The following is a 25,624-nucleotide window of genomic DNA, read 5'->3' as shown; positions in this document are numbered from 1 at the left end:
GAATTCTGACAAAAATATTGCCTTACTTACCAATAATCCTGGGATTATAGTCAATAAATATGGAACATATCCTTACTTACCAATAATCCTGGGATTATCGTCAATAATTATGGAACTACTAAGCTTGAAAGACACTCAATAAATTACAATGAGATGAAGTTATCTGAATGAATCCAGTACGAGGTGCTACAAATCTTTTCTCCAATCTGGTTAACCAGATATTTGGAAATATTAATTCTTCATAGAAGTCAAACTTAAGGGAAGGACTTCATTTTTCAGTAAATATAATTTACAGTTTGAGCATACACCACCAATGAAATCATTATTAGGGTCATTTTTCAAGTTTTTTAAAACACGTGTTTTCAATAAATTCAAGAGTGATGAAACCATATTTATTTACTAAAAATAGAAGTGTAGTTTAAAGTAATCATTGATCTGTCATAAAATAACTTACCACATTACAAGATATGCATACATTTGTTGGTTCTCTTTTAATATAATTTGCGTACAATCCCTGAGAGTACCAAGTTTCTTTTTACTAAGAGAGGTAACTTTCCCAAAGAATCAATTTAAAAATAATAATAAGGTAAAATAACATTTAAAAAATTTGACTTATTACTTGGCTCCGATATGTTGTTGCGCCAACGTCATTGAGCTCGCGTTATCCGTGGTTACTGAAATAAGGTTATCAGGATTTACTTATTTGGAATTCCACGCATAAGTACATCACGAATGAAGTTAGACACAGCTTCCGCAGTTTGTATATGGACGGCTCTCTGCATTCCAGTAGTCCGTTCACATTGACATGAATAATACAAAAATAATAATAAATATATTATTTACTAATAATTAATAATTTAAAAAAAAATTGATGCCTGCCACCTCCTTGGGTAGCAGAACCTACTGCGAGTTCTTTGCACTCCTCAGAGGGAGGTTCAGTATAACTTGACCTAGATTAAACTTATTTTTAATATTATTTATGCTCGGATTGGATTCACTTCCGATTTCCCACCAGATTCCGGTAATGTTGAGTAACAAGGGAGATTCGGGCAAGTTTCTTCAAATGCCTGAAAATTAGGTTTAATATTACTCAATCGGAAATCTTATATGTAATACCAAATAAAGCTTTGAACCCTCTACTATTTAAAACTGCAATTGGATTTCGAAAAAAAATGAAAACTACTCCCCTTTTTAATAGTTTTTGCGGCAGTACCCATTTTCTTACGCTTTGAGCAACACTTCGGCAAGAGGAATCTCCGATCTGGGCAAAAGGAAATCACTAAAAAATTGCTTCAAAATCAGTTTAAAAAAGTAGGCAAACGGTACATATACGTTATAATTATAATTGATATGATATTTTATTAAATTGCAAGCGTGAATATGATTTTGATTTTGCAATAATGAAAATTACAGTAATTTCTCATGATTAAATAGGTAATTGAATAAAATTAAAAAGTGAATAATGTGAATATTAAAGATAACGTCATAAAATCAGAAGGTAATGCAGGGAAAGTAGTAAAAAAGTAGCGATCTTTTCAACAAAAAAAAAATTATTGAAATTGAAGAAATAATTGTGTGCAAATATTCGTCCAATTCCGATTTTTTTTGGAAAATTGGCCTCGTTGATTTTTTTGCCTGTGGAGGAGGATCGAGTGAAGAGCTTTCTGAAAATTTCGTTTTTTTTTTTTCAGAAAAATCCATTGAAATTGAAAAAATAATTTGTGTAGTAAGTTTCTTCAAAATTTTGATTTTTTAAAAAATTGACCTCGTTAATTTCTTTGTCTTTGAAGATGGAGGGGGGGGGAGGCAAGTGAATAGGTTTCTGAAAATTTCGTTGAAAAAAGGTAATATCTATGAAGGAACAATTTTTTCAACAAAAAATTCCATTGAAATTGAAAAGGTTAATTTTTGTACAATTTTTCTTCCAATTTCGATTTTTTGTGGAAAATTTGCCTCCTTAATTTTTTTTACTTTGTGATTGGGGTGGGGGGTATCGAGTGGAGAGCTTTCCGAAAATTTCGTTCAAAGAAGTGGTGAAAAAGTAGCGATTTTTTCAACAACAAAAATCCCATTAAATACCATGTAAATTGAACTTTTGAGCTATAAATCCTAAATTTTATTCACCTGTGACCTGTCCGAGTGCACTTGAATAAAAAAGCGATCGTCAATCAGCAAATTAAGCCAAAAAAAAAAAAATTGTGTCTTACCTTTCATTTTTAGAAACGGAGTCAAATACTATAGGTATCTTAAGTATGTTAGAGAGAAATGGCATCTTTTCAGGTTACGTTTCCTGTACGCATGCCAGCATTTCAGAATTATTCTTTGAATGAAATGGAACTTGGATAGGTTGAAAAAGGACTTCATTCCAAGAATCATTATTATTATTGGTGATACGAAAAACAAAACCGTCCAGCCAACCAGAATTCGATGGGTTACAGGCAATGCTGTCTTGTGTCTTATTTATGTAAGAACGTTAAATTAGAAAACGTTAAATTAGAATGATTGATGTATATATTTTCACCTTATAAACTTCAGCATCTAAAATTTCAGACGAAAAGCGTATATTTGATACCCGAACGCCTGGCGCCATCCTTGGTAAGATCCGGGATTTCGGTTAGAATATGGGTTTTTTACTTCGAATTTACCCTGCAAATATCAGAAAAGTTGCAAATTCATTTTCTAACCGAAATCTCGGATCTGATCTAGGTTGATATCAATCGATCAGGTATCACACACACACCTTTCGACTAAAATTTCAGCTACTGAAGTTCATATGGTTGAGTGATATAGAAATTTTTCAATTCAACTTTTCTACAGACAGCATTACCTGTTGCACAAAAATTCAAAAATGGACTAATCAGCTTTCCGCAGCTGAAAATTGGAAGATGGAGAGTTTTTGAAGTCGTCTTTCGACTTATTTAAGTTTCGTTTCAATCGAAGATTCTGGCGTTAGAGGTTCCTTGTAAGTACCTTTCAAGAGCAGGTTCCTATTGAGACATTTCCCCATACATTATGATGTCAAATTTGTCTAAATCGTGGGAGGGTTATTCGTTTGTAAACTCTTTTCAACGAGCTGTTTTGTCAGGTCCTCGACTTCACCTCGTAATCTAGGTATTCGATTCTTGTTGACGCGCTGCTTGCTGTTAAAATGTTCTTAGTTTCAATTTTTATTACGATCACTTACGTTCATCTTCGTTAAATACAATTTTGACAAAAAGGTGTTCAGCATATCGAAAAACCGAATTTTTCCTGGACTATTATACTTTATCGGGAATTTTGTGTACATCAACGTGCTGATCTTGAACGAATATTTTTACTTGCTTACTTGAATTTTTGCTCGTCAGATCGAAATTATAAGGAAGTGTTTGCAAAAATTGTTTCGCCAAAAACGTAGTAAGTCGTCTACGACACTACGACTGACATTACTTGTACTGAGCTGACAACCCAGTTCTACAACTCCAACACACGTTGGCATTTTTTCCCAACGAGATGGACTGCAAGATGATGGTATCTTCTGTACGAAATATTCATACAGATGGATAATCGATTCGATGAATCTCTCGTCGAGCGAAAATTATTCAATACTTTTATCTGAGAAAGGCCTTCTCTTTTATGATTCGCGTTCAAATTGAAAAAGTAAATTCGTGCCGACAACTGTTCATTTATTCATAACAGAAAAGAAAAGCACCTTCGCAGTGAAAGCAGTTTCGTGCTAAGAGTGTTGTTAACAAACGAGAAAGTACGCGAAGAGAGGGGAGGTAAAAAAAGGGTTGCGGAATTTTGTGGCCCTACATTTGTGAAAATTCGCAGTTATGCCAAATTTGTACCCTTGCAAGTACCCTGTACCACGGTTGAACTGCTTACATCCAAAAATCTCGTATAAATTGTTATATGGGGGCGTTTTCATTCTTGTTTTTTTTTTTTTATTGAAGTGATATGAGCGTTGAAAGGGGAGAAAAGGTTATTATTTAACTCGATTGCTACTACGTCTCGAGCTTATTGGGTCCTTTATGTGAAATAATATTCACTCGAGTTGTATTAAAATTTGCTTACGGTGCAAGGGAAAGAGCACGAACCGATGTCTTTGACAGTATAATAAATGACACTCATTGAATATCATTAAAACGCCTGATTTATGACAAATCATTTTTGTTCAATTTCTTATACTAGGTACCTGCTACCTATTATATTGGCGTATAGTACGTATACGTGCGACGAGACGATGAAGAGTATCGTGTATAACTTAATGATCAAAGTGTAACGCAAACTGATTAATTTTCTACTAAAATATTGTACACTTTTGGCGATATTTTTAGCGCGCTACGAGGATGTACTCGAGTTAGCTAGCTGCTATACCGAGAACAGGGAATTAAAATAATTAAAAGATACTGTTCCGGAGATAATTTATTATTTCCAAACAAAATCTAACCGTTATAAATCTTTACAAGAAAAGTCCAGGTAGCGTCGAATTTGTAATCGCGTGTACCGTTTATAGTTTTCCTAATGGCGGATTGTTTATCAATGCGAGGGATGCTTTTTTAAAATGTTGCCAAAAAAATCGGTTTAGAGGTATATGAACATTTTAACCGAGCGAAGGTGTTTACGATTTTGCTGGTTAATTAAACAACGGAAGAGAGGGGGTGCAGTGTTTAGAAACTGACTATATTTTTGTTGGATTTTCATTTCAGCTCGGGTAGAGTTACTTGACCTCCTCGAACAGGAATTGTTGACATTTTCAACTATTTCACAAAAAGAATGATTGAATAAGTTCGAAAATTTACTTGCTCAAATTGATTGAAAAATAACCAATTATTCAAATAGCATGTGTTTTTTTGGTTTTCAGAAAGTGAATAAATGAAAACGTGTTTTTTTAAAAATCAATCTAATTCGGTCAATAACTACTGTTTTTAAGAATCCATAATGTCGTCAAATCCTGTACTGTTGAGTACCTAGTGAAATTTGACTGTTTCAAATTAAGACAGTAGAAAAAAAGGTCTTTTGCACATTCAAGACATCTTCAAAACTGAATGAGATGGGCAGAATCGTGATTTAAGGATTGGGGGTGGCAATAATCACAAAATCCGTTTTGGACCCCAGGAGTCAAAATCCACCAATATTTCGCATGTTTGTCATTTTTTGATTTTTTTTTTTTTGCTGGAGCATAAAATGATTTTTAGTTGTGGAGATTTCGACAAAAGTTGCTTAATTCGGTATTTAGGCTTGATTCGGCGTACAAATTGAGAGGTTTGAGAGGTGATGACATTGGGTCAATATTCGTAGATTTCCAAATTTTGGAAGAGATTAGAGAGGGGTGAAAAATACCAAAAAAGTCCAACTAGCAGCCAATCGATAGGAAATCAAAATTTGTATTAAATATTCAAAAATTCAGCCTCCTAAAACAATTTGGAAGAGATAAACTCGGTTTTTCGTATCTTTTTGGCGATGGAAAATTTTGTGCCATACTCCCACTCCACCAAATTGACTAGTGAGTTAAAAATTTGACATGCACTTCTGGAAAATGGCCTAGATTTGCTTTTTGGGAATCGAAGAAAGACCATAAATTGGCATTTAAAATCAATTTTCGGAAAAAGAGGGACCTTGCCAACCACTCTCTCCTCCCCCCCCCCAAAACCATGAAAATGATTAATTATAGAACATGACATTTATTACCCATCAAGAAGGACTTGTTTTAGAAAATTTAAGTCGTATCGATTATTTATGGTGAGAAATTTGAATTAATATTATATTTTTAACTATACTTCATTTAAAAACGCCATCATCAACTTACTTTCATTTATGTATTCACAGACAAGGATTTTTGAAAGGATATTAACGCTGACACATTCTTCCACTTCCACTTTAGAACAGTGTTCGTTAAATTCATTTAAATCGAACAAAATCGTGCTACATAATTATTTCGATGTTTTTAAAATTTTTGAATTGAAATACAAAAATTTTTAAATACCTACATTAATTTGTTTGTGGTATTTCACCCATTTTTCAACAGCTACTGCATCGAATTTGTCTCGAAACTTCTACTGTCGAGTCATAATATACTTCAGCTTTCGAATTTCTTCTAGTTCTACGAAATGATTCACATTCAGTTTTCCCTGGTATTCTTCCTCGACATCTTGCCTTTTCTCTTAGTTTTCTTTGAAATTTTTTTGGAGAAATAAAATGAAAATTTGTGAGGGTACCTTACGTATGGTGCATTAGGATATGATCCTTATTTTCGAAGTTGGGATTTTCCTCCCTCCCAACCTCCCATAGTGTCGATCTCTGGTAAGAAAATTATTCCCCATTTTTATTTTTTTCATTTTCGTAAAACTCGGGCTGCAGCGGGCCCCTCAATCTTCAAAAATTTTATAAAATACAAATTCATTGTAAAATTTTGAAATTTCAAAATTTCAAGTTCTGTTTTCTCTAAAAAGTCTCTTTTCAGAGTGTCTACTGGCAAGAAAATAGTAAGAAAGTAAGAAAAAATCGAGAAATTGACCTGGGTGGCAAGAAAGCGAGAAAATAGTATAGAAATTCCTTCAAAAAGCAAGAAAATTTTCAAAAAATTCACATAAAAAATTTCTATAAAATTGAAACTATCCCACCAATTTTGAAAAATTTTGAGATTAGAAAAATCGCATCCTTTCATTAAAATTGATGTTGTTCTACTTTTCGAATTCCAAATTTTCTCGGGCTGTTCAAGATACTACATACCTACTTTCAAATCTTTTTTGAATTCGAAAATTAAATTAGGAAAATTCCAGAAATACTCGTAATACCCAAACCATTTGAAAAGTGCGAATTTTTCATTTTTTAGGAACAGAACTACTAACTTTTTAAAATTTTTGATAGTATTATGCGTTAAAATGTGATATAAAACATACAAAATTGTCGTTTTTTGGACCAATTTGTTCGAAAAATTTTCGCTCTCGCGTCACTCGAGCCGTAATTTTGCCTTCGTTTCAATACAGTACTCATTCATTGTGAAGGATTTTCGGAAAATTTCCTAAGATGTCGATTTTTCATGTCTGAAAATCTGATTTTGCTCCCCCATCACCCCTCCTCATCGCAAATGAAAATATAAATTCTCTCTAGGATTTCATCCTGTAAGCGCCACTGATGTTCAGCATGTTGAAATTTTTTTGTGGAGGGGGGGGTGTAACGAAGATTATTACTGCGTAAATATGAGAAGGGGTGTACAAAATTTCATGTTTGAAAGCGAGAAAACAGCACGAAGAAGGCAAGAAAAACGTAAGAAAAAAACAAGAAATTTGCATTTTTGGTTTCAGTAGACACTGCTTTTGAGTAAAATACTCGTAAACTCTCACGACGATTTTAGCCCTCTCCATTGAAAATTAAGCTGACACCCCCCCCCCCCCCTCAAATAGCTGCAATATAATGTCAAATACGAATTTCAACTATTGTAGGGGACCGACTTGGTTTTCTAGGGATGGGGTTAAATATCCTTGTGAGAGTTCATTTCACTCAAAAGAGGCGTTTTAAAAGTGTTAGAACTTATATTTGAATTTTAAAAATTTTGCTTTGAAGTTGGATTTTTGAAAATTGAGAAGCCCGCCGCAGCACGAGTTTTTCAAAAATGGAAAAAATATAAAAATAGGGAATTATTTTCTCACTAGAGGTCATCACTTTGAGGGTTGGGAGCAGAAGAAATCACGATTTTTCTTTTGCTATGTATTCAAGGACCACTCTAATGGGGCATTCGTGTTTATAGTATTTCAATATTTTACCTTACTCAGTGTTTCATTATTCTTTTGTTTTTTTCTTTTTGCTCTCATTGAAATGACTTCAGTGATTTTCGTTTTTCATTTCGGTTGTAAAATGTACCTAAGAAATGAAAAATAGAAAAACCGAATTATTACGTTTTTTTAATTTTTGTATTTCAATTCAAAAATGTCACAGATATCGAAATAGTAGCCCCAATTTAATTCGATTTAAATGAGCACTGTTCTCAATAATCAGAAGAATGTGTTATTGTAAGACGTATGAAATCACTCCCAGAGGTATTCGACCACATCCGAAAAAATTGGTTCATTTCCTCTTACTTATGATGTACCATTGTACCTAGGTACTGCTGTATTTTTCTGTGGAGGAAAAAATTGTCAAGTATCGAGTCGATTGAGAGGGTAATTTTCAGTCAATTTTTTACAAACGTTTATACGGAGCAATTTCAACTTCAAGTCATCATAACAATACAATAATCCTTTATTAGCAAAGTTGATTTACTTACACATTTCTTAAAATTAATTTTACAAAGAGAAACAATCCGTGTAAAAAGAACACATTACTGTAATGTACCACAACCTGGTAAAAATTGACAATAAATCGATATTTCAATTTTAAAAGTCCCTTCCTCCTCGCTCGCATCTTGTTCGGTATAACTCTTATCGAACCACGAAATTGCAAATCTTACGAAATTTTTTCTCTTTATTTCGAAATCGAAAAGAAGAATTAATTTCAATTCAAATATTTGTAATGAAAACTGCAACATCGGGAAAATTTCACCCTTCATTTGCTTTCGTTTGCTTTTCATTTATTATTATATTTTTTTTAATAACGTAAAATGAAGATCGAGTTACCTCGACTCGCGGTATATTTTCGAACTCATTCAATTTACAACTTCCCAGTCAGCGATAACTAATGACCCTTTTTATTTATCGATTCCGGCAATTCTTTTTGACGTTTGAAGGAAAAAGAAAAAGTATAAACATTTTTACGTGACTCTCTAAATTAGACACTGTGTTTTTTCTTCTTTTTTTTTTTATCGTGAAAACCGAAGGCACCAGAAACCTTTTCAATTTAAAATTTTTGATGTTTACATTTTACGAATAAAGCGCGCTAACCTTGAGAACTGCTGGAAATACGAGTACACGCGGAAAATCGTATAATTTAAAAAACTCTCTTCGTAAAAGATGGTTTTCTTCGGTATGAGGAAATTTTTTTTTTTCAAGTTGTTGAATTCTTTCTCTTATAGGCTATATATCGTTGTAGGGGGAAAAAAGTGTTTTATTACCGAGTTGAGTGAAAATTGCCGGTTAATGTACTAATGGATGAGAAATAGGTAAATTTGGTGGTGTTTTTTTTACGTGTGTTGGTAACGGCTTGACGGTATATTGACCTAGTTGAACGAGCGCGAGGTGAAATTTTACTAGCGTTGCATGAAAATCACGTATTGCATCTGCAGTGATTACAGTCTCGGCATACGAAATGAATGCGAATATAAAAGCCAACGTACACATAACCTTATCAAGTATCTGGGGAACATTTTTAAATATATAAGTTTACGTATTATATGTGTATACAGCGCACAGTGGGCTGTGAGCACCCTCAAAACGGGCGTAATTCAAAAACTTACAATGAACCGTAAAAAAATGGTACAATGATATCCTCCCTTATGTTTTTGGGGTCGCAGAATACGAATTTGACAATATTTTTTTTGTAGGGGTGGGGGATGAGGGGGTGAGGGGAGCGAAAAAGTCAAAATTTGACTATAATGATGTGTGATATGTCGAAATGTATGTTTTTGAGGGTGTAGATCACGAATCTGACAATATTTTTTTCATAGGGGTCAATGGTGGGGGCTGAAGGGGGTGAAAACGGCGAATAATTCAAAATTTGAATATAATGATGTGTGATATGTCAAAATGTACCAAATATGAATAATTCAACTAAAAGTGAGTAATTTTCATCAATTTACTCGATTTTAGTTGTTATAAAGTAATTATAGAGGTATAATTTACGTTGAAACTCCGTTTTTTGCCTACTCTGCTGCATAAATAGTAATAGAAAAAATTTTTGCACGTAGATGCACGGGAAATTCCAGTGGTTGGTAATACTTAAGATAGTGTATTTCAAGATGTTAATTGCCATTTTTGCTCCAAAGTGCTCCGGCGACCTCCACAGTCGATTATAGTGAAAAATCTTGGTGAATTTCGTCAAAATGTGACAATTTTTTTTTTCCAGGGACTTTGACGGCTCCCCAATAGAAAATTCTTCATCCCCCACCCTTCACCCCTTCTACACCCTCGAAAACGTACATTTTGACATATCACACGTAATTATGGTCAAATTTTGAATTTTTCACCGTTTTTCCCCCCTTCATCCCCCACCATTCACCCCTACAAAAAAAATATTGTCAAATTCGTGATCTACGCCCTCAAAAACATACAATTCGATATATCACACATCATTATGGTCAAAATTTGAATTTTTCACCCTCTTCATCCCCCACCATTCACCCCTACGAAAAAAATATTGTCAAATTCATTATCTACAACCTCGAAAACATACATTTCGACATATCACACATCATTATAGTCAAATTTTGAATTTTTATACATTTTCACCCCCTCACCCCGCACCATTGACCCCTACGAAAAAAATATTGTCAGATTCGTGATCTACACCCTCAAAAACATACATTTCGACATATCACACATCATTATAGTCAAATTTTGACTTTTTCGCTCCCCTCACCCCCTCACCCCCCACCCCTACAAAAAAAATATTGTCAAATTCGTATTCTGCGACCCCAAAAACATAAGGGAGGATATCATTGTACCATTTTTTTAGGGTTCATTGTAAGTTTTTGAATTACGCCCGTTTTGAGGGTGCTCACAGCCCACTGTGCAGCGCTCGAGCACGATATGTTTCTTGTAACAACGATATATATGCGTAGAAGAAAAATATATACTCTATACCCTTATACTTGTAGGTACGTTAAAATAAACAGTAACTTAAGTAAGAATTAAACTCATTTTTTTCGTTCTGTTTTTTTTTATCCTTTTATAGTCTGCTTGCGTGGTAGATAACGAAGATTCGACAACGGTACATTGTATATTGGATGAAAGAAGAAGCTGCATAGCACCAGTAAGACGGTCTGTCCCTGGAGTAGAGCAGCTGAATTGTGCGTCTGCTCAAAACTCGTGCAAAAGTACGTATTGCCTATTTTCCAAATCGCTATAACATCTATCGTGTTTGTCGTTGACATATCAAAATTGCTTTGCCACAAGTCAATTGACGAACTTTTTCGTATTATCGTTTTACTTACCAACACTCGTGGAAATGTTTCGTCTCGAGTTATATATTTTATGTAGAAAGGATCGTGCTGTGTAACTCGGCTTTACTTTATCACGTCGTCGACTGAAATGAATGTGAATTTTTTTCAATATTCTTGCAAATGCTATGTGGATGAATTTTTAACCAAATGCCCGACCACGTGGGTGGGTCATATTTGACCAGGTTTATGCTTTTTCTACTCAGGGAAGAGGGAATTGCCCAGATCACAAAGTTCGGAATTTATTATTTTTGGATCATGAGTTTGAGAATATATCTACCAAAATGATTGATTCAGAGTGTGGTTGCTCAATCTCAATATTTCTATCCGAATTTCCTTTGACGATTTTGCCCGTGTACAGTTTTATGACAACTTGGATCATTCAACTGTGTTCTAGAGAAATCATTGTGGAATATTTTTCGTGTTTTGTTTGTAGTTCTGATTTAAAATATCCACTTCCACTTTGCTGAATTTGAACTGGTGAGGATATCTGGATTCATTAAGTTCGAAAAACCTGCCCCTTTAATTTTCATCTTTAATAATTATACCTGTTATCTTTTTGTGATAAAGTTGTGAAAACTGAGCCAAATAAATGAAATTGATTGATTGATTGATTTTTAGAGCGTTGAGGTATTTTTAAAAATCAAATTTTCGACCAAAGTTAAAAATAATGAATATTTAATTGGTTTGAATGAGGATCTTGAACCCTCGACAAATTTTTATGAATTTTGTGTTCTTACAAAATTTCACTCGAGTGGACTGAGTAATTGAAATTTGGTTGGTATTTATCATCCTTTTAATCTCATAAAAGTACTGAGGATTGATTTCGAGTGATTTTTGAGCTTCGAGCAGTTTGCCAAATATACTTTGCAATCTGCAGACGTGAACTTCAAATAAAATTACAGACTGAACTTGCGGATTTTTTTTTACCATTTTTACTGCATCTGTGGTAAATACTCATTTTTCTCCAAAATGAAAAAAAGTTCTATTCTACATCATCTCCTGTTTCAAAGCAATAAGTATGTAGTAGTTGAATAATATATTTTACGTTATGAGGGAGAAAACCCACCTCAGTTTTCACCTCGATTAAAAAAATGATTCTCCATTTTTTATTTTCCCTCTAACTGTAAAAAAAAGTGGTGCCGGTACCTACCAAGTTGGAAAAATGAAAAAAAATTCAAATTATAAAAATTCTTTGTTTCTGCGTCAGAATATTTCAAAATGATCACCTTATCAAGCTGGTATGGAGCCCTGAAAGTTGAAAAAATCACAAAAATGAGAACAAATCAAAATCAGGGAGAAATTTTTGAAAATATGTAGGTATCTCATTTCCACATTAGAATTGTTCTATATGATCCCCTTGCTGACTCTGAACTGAGCCCCCCCCCCCAATTTGAAAAAAATTAAAAGAGATACAAAATTTATGTCTGTAGAAATTTTTTGAAAATTGTTTACTGAGCATATAATCTTTCTAAATGAGCACATTTTCGAGAGAAAACTTTCCTTGGTCCTTCAAAGTATGATGTTAGTATCCTTGTATGACGCTTCCAAAGTTCAAAAATATCAAAAAACTTGTTAAATTGATGTCTGTACCCAGATACAAATTACCTATTTGAAAATTTTTAATCTCTGAGCAGAATACTTCTAAACAGACCTTTTTCACTTCTTTTTCGAGGGCACCTTAATTCTTGAATCGACGGTTATTAGTCAATCATTTTTTGTACCCCCCTCCCCAACTCAAACTACCAAAAAGAATTCGATTTTCGCCTTATCTAATTGAAAAGACCTCTTTTTGTTCCAAAAATCCTGTTTTTTGACAAACTTGCTTAAGGGGGTTGCGTTTTTTTTCTGACAAATTTGCCCAAGTCAAAAAACGTCAATTTTAAGCAAAGCAGTCAAGAATAGTTCAGTGGCAAAATGTATATTTTGGGCGATAAACGGCAAATTATGATAAAGCTTTGAAATTTGGTATGATGAACAAGGACACCAACAGAAAATTTTTAAGCCCGGGAGGCAATCGCCAAGTCCCATAGGAGGGGAATGGGGGTGATTTGGGGGAGGTTTCAACCCCCCATTTTTTCAAATGGGGCTAACGGGGCGATATTGGTGTCAATTCCATATGATTGAACCCTGCTGAGTTCGAAAATACCATTACTTTCAAAATCTGAGGAAGAGGCATGCCTCAAATTTGAGATTTTCTTAGTGAAGTTTTTGCATTTTTCTCAAAAATACCCCAAAATTACAGTTTTTCAACCCTAGACGACACACTGACCTTCCATCGACATTTTTATGGTCATTTTCGGATTCTACAGGTCAATTACAATGCGAATGGACCATCAATACTTTCGCATACCTCAACTGTGGGTGTACAGAGGGGTCTAAAGGGGATAAAAATTGGCGTTTTTTCAGCATTTTCTCACAAAAATCGAGGTTTTTGAACTGTGCACCGGATACAATTAGCGGGAGAAGGTTCTAATGTCGATTTTCGAATCCTACAAAGCAAATGCCATCGAATAAGACTCGGAGCCACTTTTTACACCCCTCTTGGGAGGTAGTTGAGGGGGTCAAATTTGACCCTTATCTTGCTTATAAATGTTGAATCCTTATATATTAAAAGATGTTTGAAGGAAAACCTTGATAGAGTCCGCCAGCCTTTTCTACTGAACCGATTTCAACAAATTTTTTTTTTAAACGTTCCTTTTAACGTGTAGATATGTCATCAAGAAAAAAAAATCGAAAATTTTGAAATTAAGGGCCGAAAAAATTGAAAAAACACGTTTTCTATTGTGTTTAAACAATAGAATTTCGAGTAGAAACCTTGATAGAGTTCGCCAGCCTTTTCTATCGAACCGATTTCGACAATTTTTTTTTCAAGCGTTCCTTTTGACGTGTAGATATGTCATCAAGAAAAAAAAATCGGAATTTTTCAAATTAAAGGCCGAAAAAATTGAAAAAACACTTTCTCTATTGTTTATAAATGCACATATTACAATGCACACCGACAACAATACACTCAGAACGTTGCTATGTGGGCGTGTTTACAGCGTAGGGGTGTTGAGGAGGGAATGATGTTGTTGTTTGTTGTGTTGCGAGGTACATTCATTGCTATAGTATTTTATTTTTTTCAAAACTGGAATGTGGTGTCTGTTAAAATAATAAGGAGAGGAGGTTCTACACTTGAGATCATTTTTGGGTTAGGATTTTATTTCAACAGCACAAATTTAAATGTTTAGTGGAACATTGTTTGTAAAAAAGTTAAAGTGAAGATGGAGAAGGGTTCAGTACAGTGTAGCCAGAATTTTCTCAAAGAGAGGGCAAAACCAGATTTTTAGGTATGAAAAATCGAAATTAGAGGTAATGTAATGGAATCCCTTCTTAATGTATGATAATTTGTATGGAAATGAAGGTGCAATTACTGCTCAAGTGAAGTGAAAGCGAAAATTTGTTGAAAAAAATGGGTCGAAAAAACGAAAAAACGGTTCATTATTGCGTGCATTATTTCTAATTTTCACACGCGGGGGGGGGGGGTGGCTCAAGTCACGTCCCTCTCTTAGCTAAGCCACCACTGATAGGGTTTCTATACTTGGGATACAAATTTGACTATCCTACCTCAGATTTTCATTTAATAGGATTGAATTACTGCAGCATACTCACTACCTACTCATTTTATGCCATCATTTTACAAAAATTTTAAACATTTTTCTACCCAATTTTACATATACCTAGAATTTCAGAAATTTTACTCCTAAAAAATGATGATACCTAATTATCAAGAGTCAGTAAGTATACCAGAGTAATTCAATACCCCAAGTATAAATCTGAAGTGAATAGATGTAAGTTTTTTGAGAAAAAAAATTTCGTTAATTCATTGTAGAAATTGATAGAAATATTGTTCAAACTTGAATTTTTTAAACATTGTACTTTAGAACCAGAGTAGAATTTGCTATTGACACATTGCAGCTGATTTGCATTTAGGAGCAGGGGCATGAGTTGAGTTGTTAAAAAATTGAGCCCCGGAGGGGCGAGAGGCCTGAGCGAAGCGAGGGTCAGGGCGAGCAGCACGAGCGAAGCGAGTGCGCGAGCTATGGAGGCGGAGGTCGCGGAGCGACCTAGGGGGCGAAGCCCCCTAGTCAATTTTAGAAAGTAATCAACGTAAGTGTACATTTTCTTACTACCGAGGTAATGATGTTTGTATCAATGTTTTTTGTACCGTCGAATCCAAGTTTGTAATCATTTTTTCGATTCCAGGGGGGGGGGGGTGAGACCATATAAGGGAGTAGGTCTAATTTTCACAAAAAATCGACATGTATATCAAAATGTAGGTTTTCAAGGACGCTGATTTCAGAAATGCTATCAGTTTTTCATTTTGGTTGAAGCTAAGGGGATGATACTGCATTCAAGGGGTGGGGGATGAAATTTTTCACAAAAAATCGCCATGTACATCAATCTTTTTCTTTCAATTACGTTTTGTGTTCCGGCTCCATAGAAGTGGGATTCGGTATATATAATTCGACATAATTTTGTTCAAATATTTCCGATTATTCGTGGTATTTATGCGAATGGCTAGTTAGCAGATGAAGATTTTTTAGAATGAAAATTGTGGCATAAAAAATTTGTGCATCTTTTGAATATGATTTTACTATTCCTTAATCATGATAATTTAACAAGCCTTTCATATCTCATTTTTTCATTCCAAAGACACGATCTCCATGTAAATGTACGCTTAGACCTTTCATAAGAATAATGTGAGAATGAGGTTGAGAAAGCTAACCGAGGAAAAAGTTGGAAAAATATTTTTATAACTCCCAATGAAGTGAAAAAGCAATTCTCATTTTGTCAAAAATTGTACGAGTAGCACAAGCTTTCTTTTCTCTAATGCAGTATCATCTCCTTGGCATAAACCCAAATCAAAAATCGATAGAATTTCCAAAATCAGCATCCTTGAAAACCTACGTTTCGATATACATGTCGATTTTTTGTGAAAAATTTCATCCCCCACCCCTTGAATGCAGTATCATCCCCTTAGCTTCAACCAAAATGAAAAACTGATAGCATTTCTGAAATCAGCGTCCTTGAAAACCTACATTTTGATATACATGTCGATTTTTTGTGAAAAATAGACCTACTCCCCAGTATGGTCTCACCCCCTCCCCTTGGAATTGAAAAAATGATTGCAAATTTGGGTTCGACGGTACAAAAAACATTGATACAAACATCATTATCTCGGTTGTAAGGAAATGTACACTTAAGTTGATTACATTTCTAAAATTGATTCAACATAAGCAAGATAAGGGTCAAATTTGACCCTCTCTGCTACCTCCCAGGAGGGGTGTAAAAAGTGCCTCCGAGTCTTATTCGATGGCATTTGCTTTGTAGTATTCGAAAATTGACATTAGAACCTTCTCCCGCTAATTGTATTCGGTGCACAGTTCAAAAACCCCGATTTTTGCGAGAAAATGCCGAAAAAACGCCAATTTTTATCCCCTTTAGACCCCTCTGTACACCAACGGTAGAGGTATGCGAAAGTATTGATGATCGATTCGCATTGTAATTAACCTGTAGAATCCGAAAATGGCCATAAAAATGTCGATGGAAGGTCAGCGTGTCATCTAGGGTTGAAAAACTGTATTTTGGGGTATTTTTGAGAAAAATGCAAAAACTTCACTCAGAAAATCTCAAATTTGAGGCATTCCTCTTCCTCAGATTTTGAAAGTAATGGTATTTTCGAACTCAACGGGGTTCAATCATACGGAATTGACACCAATATCACCCCGTTAGCCGCATTTGGAAAAATGGGGGGTTGAACCCTCCCCCCAAATCACCCCCATTCCCCTCCTATGGAACTTGGCGATTGCCTCCCGGGCTTGAAAATTTTCTGTTGGTGTCCTTATTCATCATACTAAATTTCAAAGCTTTATCATAATTTGCCGCTTACTTACAGTTTGCCACTGAACTAGAAGTGTCAATGTTTGTCAACATTGTCAAAAAGCGTCAATTTTTGGCAAAGTAGTCAGTTCAAGTGTTCATTTTTTCAACATTGTCAAAAAAGTATCCATTTTTGGTAAAATTGTCGACGGGGATAATTTTTGCCAAAATTGACAAACAGTCCTGTTCTTGCCAAGATTTCCCCAAAGATCCACTGCTTCAGGAAAATTGTAAAAAAGTCCCGTTTTTTGTAAAAATTGCCGGACAGAATCAATTTTTGGTGAGTTGACGAAAAGTTGTACTTATTATATTGTTTTTTCGTCAAAATTCTCAGGAAGTAATTTTTTAATGAAATCTTCAATTGGTGGTTATTTTCAAATTTTTAGTTAAAAATTGAAAAATAACAATACATTGTATTAAACAGCTTTTGTGTTTTGCAATTTTAAAAAACAAAAGAAACTTCTTAGATAAAATAATCAAAAATAACATATTAAGTTTTATTAAACAACTTTCGTATTTCGCGATTTCTTTTCATTTTTCATAAATTTTTCGTTTGTTGCGAAAATCGTTTCTGTTTTGAGATTTTTCCACGACCCCTATTCTCCTTGAAACCAGTCAATTTCGATTTCCAAAAATTCTTTTTTTGAGACTACAGTTCCCAAAATTTTAATTTCTTGTGAACATCGATGATCAGTTCTGGATTGTCTGTATTTAGAATATTGCTGAATCTCTCCACATATTTACTTCTTATTTCAGGTGTGAGCTGCAGATTTTCAACTTTGAACCTGCTTTAATAAGGAGTTGATGGTTCATTGGTCTCCACAGTACTGGTTCTGGTTTCATCAGCAGGGAGGGATGTACACACATATTCCCACGAATAGACGCGTCCTCACATGTACACATGAATTGATGAATGCATAACCAAGCTTTGAAAAAAAAAATGAGAAAAACGTATGACAACCAAAAATAGAAATCACCAGATATATTAAAAACATAATACCTACTGTTAAATTTTCCTGGAAAAAATCCGTATTTCCTAACGTTACCAGTATTCAGAGATCGTGGAATGGGCGTCTGGTGAAAAATGAATAAATACGTAGTATATGAAGTTATGTCACGAAGAGAGCGTTTTTCCATACATACCTACTTGGAAAAATCGAGTCGAAAAAATACAAAAACAATTTTTTTAGTTACTTATTCTGTCTATCTTATCGTGGAATTGATTACTGAGTCGTAAATCAGGCATAAAATCTTATTTAGCTATGAAAAACAGACAAGGATGATTTCCATTTTCACCTGATGAATATTTTTTCATGTCTGAAATTTAGATTAGATTTCATGTCTTATTTTCGACTCAATAAACAACAGTGAAATTTTGGCCTCAGAAAACACCAGATAAATTATTATTTCTCGTTAATTTTGATTTCTAAATAATTGAATCTGATACCAAAAATTTAGTTTTTGGATTTTCGACGCGGTTTTTCTATGTACCTATGGGAAAAAGCTCTCTTCGTGTCATAACTTCACATTTTATCTATTCATTTTTCACCAGACGCCCAATCCTCGTTCTCTGGATACTGATAACATCAGGAAATAAATCTTGCCCCTTTTTTTTGCGTTTTTATTCATTTTTTACCCTGAAAATTTAATAGTATCATGTTTTCAAAATATCTGGTGATTTCTACTTTTAATTGTCGTTACTTTATAATTTGGTCACTTTTTTTCAAATTACCTCTTCAAGTTTTTTTTTCTTCAAATTTTTAACATATGAAGAGTGATATTCCAAAACTCGCTTTGTCCATTTTCACAACTTTTCAGGAGAGAGGAAAAACAGTTTCCCTTTAAACGGTTAAATTGGCTTTTTAGGCGAGTTTAGAACTTTATTTGGGTGGATTTATGATGTAGGAGTGTAGGTATACATTTCATCCACTAAATACTGCTGAAAAAAATTTCAATAAAAATGGACAAAGCGCGTTTTGGAACATTATTTTTTTTTTAATTTTTAGTGAATTGGCTATTTAGGTGAGTTTAACACCTCATTTTGGTAGGTTGATGATGTAGGAATGTGAGTTAATACTTCATCTACCAGGTACCACTGAAAACCCAGATTTGATAAAAATGGACAAAGCGAGTTTTGGAATATCACTCTTCATATTGTTTACGTTATTACGTAAGTTTTTATACTGAGGTGTATCTCCTTTTTCAACAGGGAGTTGTAATAACCTATGAACTGTGAGACCACCCACATGTTACAATTGAGAAATTGACGCTGTGAATTGAAAAATGAACATGGTCACTGGTCAGGGTGCTATGGTACTTACTCTGTTACGCATCGAGCCATCATAGGGCTCCTGACGGTTTATTCTTTTCATTTTCTGAAGTAGTGAATAACGCACGAAAATAAATTCAAATTGGTAAACTAGTTGACCAAGTTTTGTGAACAAACTTTGTAGAAAAATGCTCATTTTTCAACTTTTTTTAGATTTTAAATATCACATTAATGAGAGCTTTTGCCCTTGATTTGTTCGGGCTATTTGCTCTTCTTTTCCCTCATTAAAAACTTACTGTTTATACATTCAAGAAATATTCGAAGTTTGAATCAGAAAAAGAAACTCCTCCCTTCATAAAGAAACCTTTACATCGTTAATTCATGGTGATGTAATGATTACATCGTTTTGCAGTATTAGATCCTGATCGTAGGGTAAACATAACTGCGATGCACTGTGCTTGCTACATTGTTACCAAATGAACAAATGCCTTGCTTGATGTACTGAACTGAGTACATCAAATTCGACGTACTGTTCCTTTTTTTTGTGAATATTTGATCCTGCCTTTCCCAACAGGCGCTCTGCAACTGCTATCGGTTCAATTTGGGGGTAATACAATGGCAGCACCCATACATATCCTTCTTGGGGAGCGAATCCCACGATGATCACAATAATTTGGACAGGGCATGTCCGATATGGGCATAATTTACCCCGATTCATATAATGTTTCTGAACATTTGAGAAATATATTTGATATGCACTTCCTACTTTCTGAAAAATTAAGAGAAGAAATGTTTACCCTACGCTCAAGATCTAATAATGCAAAACGATGTAATCATTACCTCACCAACAGTAATCAGCGATGTAGTGATTACTGAACTTTATGTATTCATTACCTATATTTCTGTATTGTCCCAAAAATGGTTGTACACATCCCTTTTTTCGGAATTTTTTCCAAAAAAAGTAACACAATGTAATAATAGTGCATGAAAAATTTTTTTAAGATAATAAAAACAAAAACATGACTTAAAAATATATACAAGTATACTAGTATAGGTAGGTTTTTGAATAATTTACATAAAACAGAAGAGTGAGAAAATTTGCAAACATGTCATCAGTTAAATACACTGAAAAACCAAAAAACAAAAACAAACAAACAAATTAAAAATACATACAAGTACATAGGTATTTGAATAATTTACATAAAATAGAAGAGAGAAAATTTGCAAACATGTCATCAGTTAACTATGTATAGTGAAAAACCAACAAAAAAAAAAAATTGAAAATACATGCAAGTACGTAGGTATTTGAATAATTTACATAAAATAGAAGAATGAGAAAATTTTCAAACATAATGTCATCAGTTGAATGCAACGAACCCCCCCCCCCCAAAAAAAAAACAGGGTTTGAAAAAACATTCGAGTAGGTAGGTACATGAGAAATTTACTTGAAAGAAACACAAGACTGCGAGAAAATTAGCAATTAATTTCATCAGTTTTGAAATCGATGCATTGATTTTCAAAAACGATGTACTGAGTACTGCGATAACAGTACTCACTACATTCTCATACAGAGAAACTTGAAAAAAAAAAAAAACAAAAACGGATTTCATTGCAGTACGGCGATGTACTCAGTACATTATTTACGGTATTCAGTAAATCACTGCACGGTTCTCAGTCATGTTTAAGGAATGTAATCATTGCTTACTATACGATGTAATTATTACCCACCAAATGATGTTTTGAATACCATGTCTGCAGGACTGAGTCCCCAAAGAAATGTAATGAGAACATCAGAATGAATTTTGAAAAGTGATGCAATAAATCCATCCTGGCGATGTACTCATTGACTCATTCCATTATATGATGCATTCTCTGATTTAAACAACCCGGGGAAAAAAGTTCAAACTTGGCCATACATGATCATGTATGATGACATCATACATGACCATATTACAAAATTGTCCCCCATATGCTCATGTATGATCAAGTGTGACCAAGTATGATCATACATCATCAAGTGTGATCTTGTATGATCATAGAGCATTTACAAAATTGCTGCATACCCTAGCGCCTGTGCCAAGGTAGGACAACTTGGCCGGCACTACTATAGACGCATACGATTTCTCATGTAAAAAATGAAATTTTTTCGATTGTACGCGAGTTCGGGTGAACTTTCATGTAGTCTCAAATTAAAGGCAATAAAATTCTGTATCGATTGATCTTAAATTTTCATCATTTCGCGTAAAAATAACGATTTTATGAATACTTCTATTTTACTGATTTTTGAATACTACGTACGTCATCTTTAAACTATAAACTACTCGAAATTTTTAATGAGCACATATGTGTTTTGAATGATTAAAATGTTCAGAATTTTATCCTCTTTAAAATGAGTTTTTCCCGACAGCTCTACCTTTTACCGTTCAAAAGTTCTCGAAGCTTTAAGTTGCAAAAACCAGGTGCAGGCAGTAATTATTGAACTTTGAACTGAAATTAATCGAAATTTTCAGTGGCCAATAGGTATTTTAATACAGCAAAATGTTCGTAGTTTTATCCTCTTTAAAATGGGGGTTTCCCGAAAGCTCTGCCTTTTACCGTTCATAAGTTCTCGAAGCTTGAAGTTGCAAAAACAAGGCGAAAACCAGCGGCGAGCAGTATAAGTATTGAACTTTGAACTGAAATTAACCGAAATTTTCATCCTACTTATTTGTACCAAAAGCTCTATCTTTTACCATTCAAAAGCTCTGGAAGATCAAAGTTGCCGAAAGTGGTCAAATTGTATCATCACTGAGTAAGTACTTATAATACCTATCAGTTCACTTTGGTATTGATCAGTGACAACTTTTGGCAGCTTTGATCTTCAAGAACTTTCGAACGGTAAAAGGCAGAGCTTTCGAGAAACCCCCATTTTAAAGAAAATAAAATTACAAACAATTTGCTGCATTAAAATACCTATGTGTTCACTGAATATTTCGATTAATTTTAGTTCAAAGTTCAATAATTATTGCCTGCAGCTGGTTTTTGCAACTTAAAGCTTCGAGAACTTTTGAACGGTAAAAGGTAGAGCTTTCGGGAAAAACTCATTTTAAAGAGGATAAAATTCTGAACATTTTAATCATTCAAAACACATATGTGCTCATTGAAAATTTCGAGTAGTTTATAGTTTAAAGATGACGTACGTAGTATTCAAAAATCAGTAAAATAGAAGTATTCATAAAATCGTTATTTTTACGCGAAATGATGAAAATTTAAAATCAATCGATACAGAATTTTATTGCCTTTAATTTGAGACTACATGAAAGTTCACCCGAACTCGCATACAATCGAAAAAATTTCATTTTTTACATGAGAAATCGTATGCGTCTATACAGGGTGGCCAGAAATATCGGGTACCCCTAAGAAAGTTTTTCATTAAAAATATAGGTTGGCAACGTGAAATAGATGCATATGATTGGTGGAATGTTATCTCTCCAGTCCAACAACCAATCATGTGTTATCATTATTATCATTCACTGTGACCAACCGAAGTATTTAGTTAGAAAACTTTTTTAGGGGTACCCGATATTTCTGGCCACCCTGTAGTAGTGCCGGCCAAGTTGTCCTACCTTGGCACAGGCGCTAGGGTAAACTATCCCGCATTGCGCCATATGACAATGCTCTATGATGAATCTAGTAAGATCATGACTGCTGTAGTATTATTTATGGAATGTACCCAGGTTGCGTTCACTTTGGCTATTGAAATCGGGTAAACTTGATTTCAAATTGGAAAATTAGGTATGAACAAGCCATTACGTCAATCAGATTTTTTCGTTCTTTGAAACTGGTTGGCTAATGGTTTGTGTATACTGTATAGGTATACCTAATTTTCCAATTTGAAATCTAGTAGGTATACCTGATTTTAATAGCTAAAGTGAACACATCCCAGGTATGTTTTATTATAGATTTGCATGACCCTGTTTGAAAATGTTCAAATACGAGTATTCACCATTATTGAGATATTAATAACAATACGACACACGATAAAAACAACTGATTATAATATTTCATAAAAACATGACGGTCATATTTACATCGAAATTCATCGTATCGTAACCGTAACCCATACACGAATATACCATTATAATATCACGGGGAAAAAAGTTCAAACTTGGCCATACATGATCATGTATGACGACTTCATACATGATCATACTAAAAAATTGTCCCCCACATGCTCATGTATGGATCATTTGTATGAAATTGCATTTATTATATCATACATTTTATTCTATAATCCAGAAAAGTGTCTATAATCTGGAAAAATGTCTGAAATTCATTTATCCACATTTGTCTTGCATTCTTAGCACATCTTACGTACTTATACCATTCAGCAAATCATCTCATATATATTTTATACTGACGTTCATTAATCAATATTTTTATTATAAAAATTCATACATTCTCGAATTTAAAGTATGATCATACATGTTCATGTTTAAAAAAATCCCCGCATTTACACATGATCATGGTTACACTAAATCATACTTGATCATACATGATCATATATGACATATATGATCATGTGGGGGACAATTTTTAACATGAGCATGTATGGAAACATCGGTTTGTGTTTGATCAAAATAGATCATGTATGGCCAAGTTTGAACTTTTTCCCCCGGGTATGTAATCATTACATCAAAATTATGTAGCTTGAAAATTACTGTACTGTGCAGTAACCATTGCAACAATTTCGGGTACATTACCTGCATTTTTACAACAATGCCGCCATACCCATCGCTATAGAGTACGTTGACAGCAAAATCCCACCGAAACTACCACTATCGGTGCTTTTGAAAAACCGTATTCGACAGTATAGCCGTATCTAGCGCGAGGGTACAGTACCACCTAATACACAGTACGTACCTACATTACACACAAGCTGATCAAAAAGGGTACGCCTATAAAAGTTAATCGCCTTCATCAGCAAACTTCAAAGTATCCAGCTCGAAAATCGGACATTACCGAGGGCAAACATACTCATTCGTTTGTGTTTACATTTTACAACGAGTAGGCCACTATGTGTAATACGAGTTCACTGTACAGTGTACAATCGATGTAAATTTCACGTTTTCAAACATCTCGTTACATTTCACCATCACCATCACCACCCTTCATCACGTACTGTCCATCTCCACGTAAAAAGCTCGTTTTGCGGGCGCGAATCTTCGCACATGTCGGAGTTGATAAAATATCGGCGTCGTTTGATGTTTCGACGACGACGACGAACGATGGCGTTGTGAATTTTTGGAAAACACGACCAAATAGAGGCCTTAGCATACACACACACTCACACTCACATACTCGCATTCCCAAAGTGTAACAAATTACCCCGGTATAACGGTTATTGGAATTGAACCATTTACATTGCACTCTTCCGCACTCGCCGCCTTCGTCAGCACACTAGCAGCCAACACATCGAGACAAGATAAAAGTCGAAAGCTTTATCGCGTTAGCTCGATGCTCCCATAACCCTTGAAAACTAGTAGTATCATTAAACCTCAACCGTTAATACGCCATTTCCTGCTGCAATAACGTTTTTCCTTTTTCCGTCGCCTAAAAAGATTATCATTTTGCAAGGTATTGAGAAACTAACTGAAACACAGAGTGAGCAAGAGCAAAGGGAGGGGGAAATGGAAAAATACAGAAACGCAGACTGGAAATTAAGTACGCTGCTTTCGCCTTCCTTCGTCGTGGTCTCTTCTCATTTACGTTTGTCGCTTCCGCAATCCGCACACGAGGAAACCCGCAAAAATATTCTTTTTAAATATCTGAATTTAATTAAAAAGTTAAAATGATAAAGACTTTTCTACCAGCATAGTGTTTAAGTACCGTTTACTTTTTATTACACACGCTATTTACCCCGGTGCGGTGGACAAAAAATTTACTCCCAATTTTGCGCAATCTTTAACGTAGCGCAAAAGTCAACTTCATTAAGAAGTCGTAAAAAAAATTCCCGACTATAAAACATGATTTATTATTTCGCAAAACGACGACAACATCAGCGACGCGCAGAGAGGAAGGGTTAAAGGGTAAATTAGTAAAATTTTTTCTAAGGTTTCATCTAAGAGACTTCGGGGTGTAGGTATTTGTACCATAACGAAGGGTCGTACCAGTTTTTCTTTATTCTTCACTCTCGATGAATTTTTAATTTCCGTAACGCGCCAACGAATTAAGAAACACAAGCGAACAGATGGACGGACGGACGGGCGGACCGAACGACCGGGTACCATCTATATATACACGATGCGGTAACATTCGAGTGGAAATTTTATCGCGAACGCGTGAGCTTTATTCTACTCGAAAATGCGCCTTTTTATTAT

General features: G+C 34.5%; 1 protein-coding gene across 5 annotated transcripts in view; it reads left to right on the top strand.

The window, feature by feature from the left end:
• LOC135841343 (dipeptidase 1-like) overlaps positions 1 to 25,624 on the top strand; it is a 705,386-nt gene that overhangs the window by 383,029 nt on the left and 296,733 nt on the right. For 4 of the 5 annotated variants that reach the window (XM_065358264.1, XM_065358262.1, XM_065358263.1 and 1 more), the window contains one exon: positions 10,807 to 10,948. The exons of the other annotated variant lie outside the window; for it this stretch is intronic. In XM_065358264.1, coding sequence (XP_065214336.1) covers positions 10,807 to 10,948 — 142 coding nt within the window. The remainder of the gene's footprint in view (positions 1 to 10,806; positions 10,949 to 25,624) is intronic. 5 annotated transcript variants of the gene reach the window in all.

Source organism: Planococcus citri, chromosome 3 (genome assembly GCF_950023065.1).
Source record: "Planococcus citri chromosome 3, ihPlaCitr1.1, whole genome shotgun sequence".
Taxonomy (NCBI): domain Eukaryota; kingdom Metazoa; phylum Arthropoda; class Insecta; order Hemiptera; family Pseudococcidae; genus Planococcus; species Planococcus citri.
Note: the sequence above shows the minus strand (reverse complement) of the source record. Positions and strands in the feature narration are given on the sequence as shown.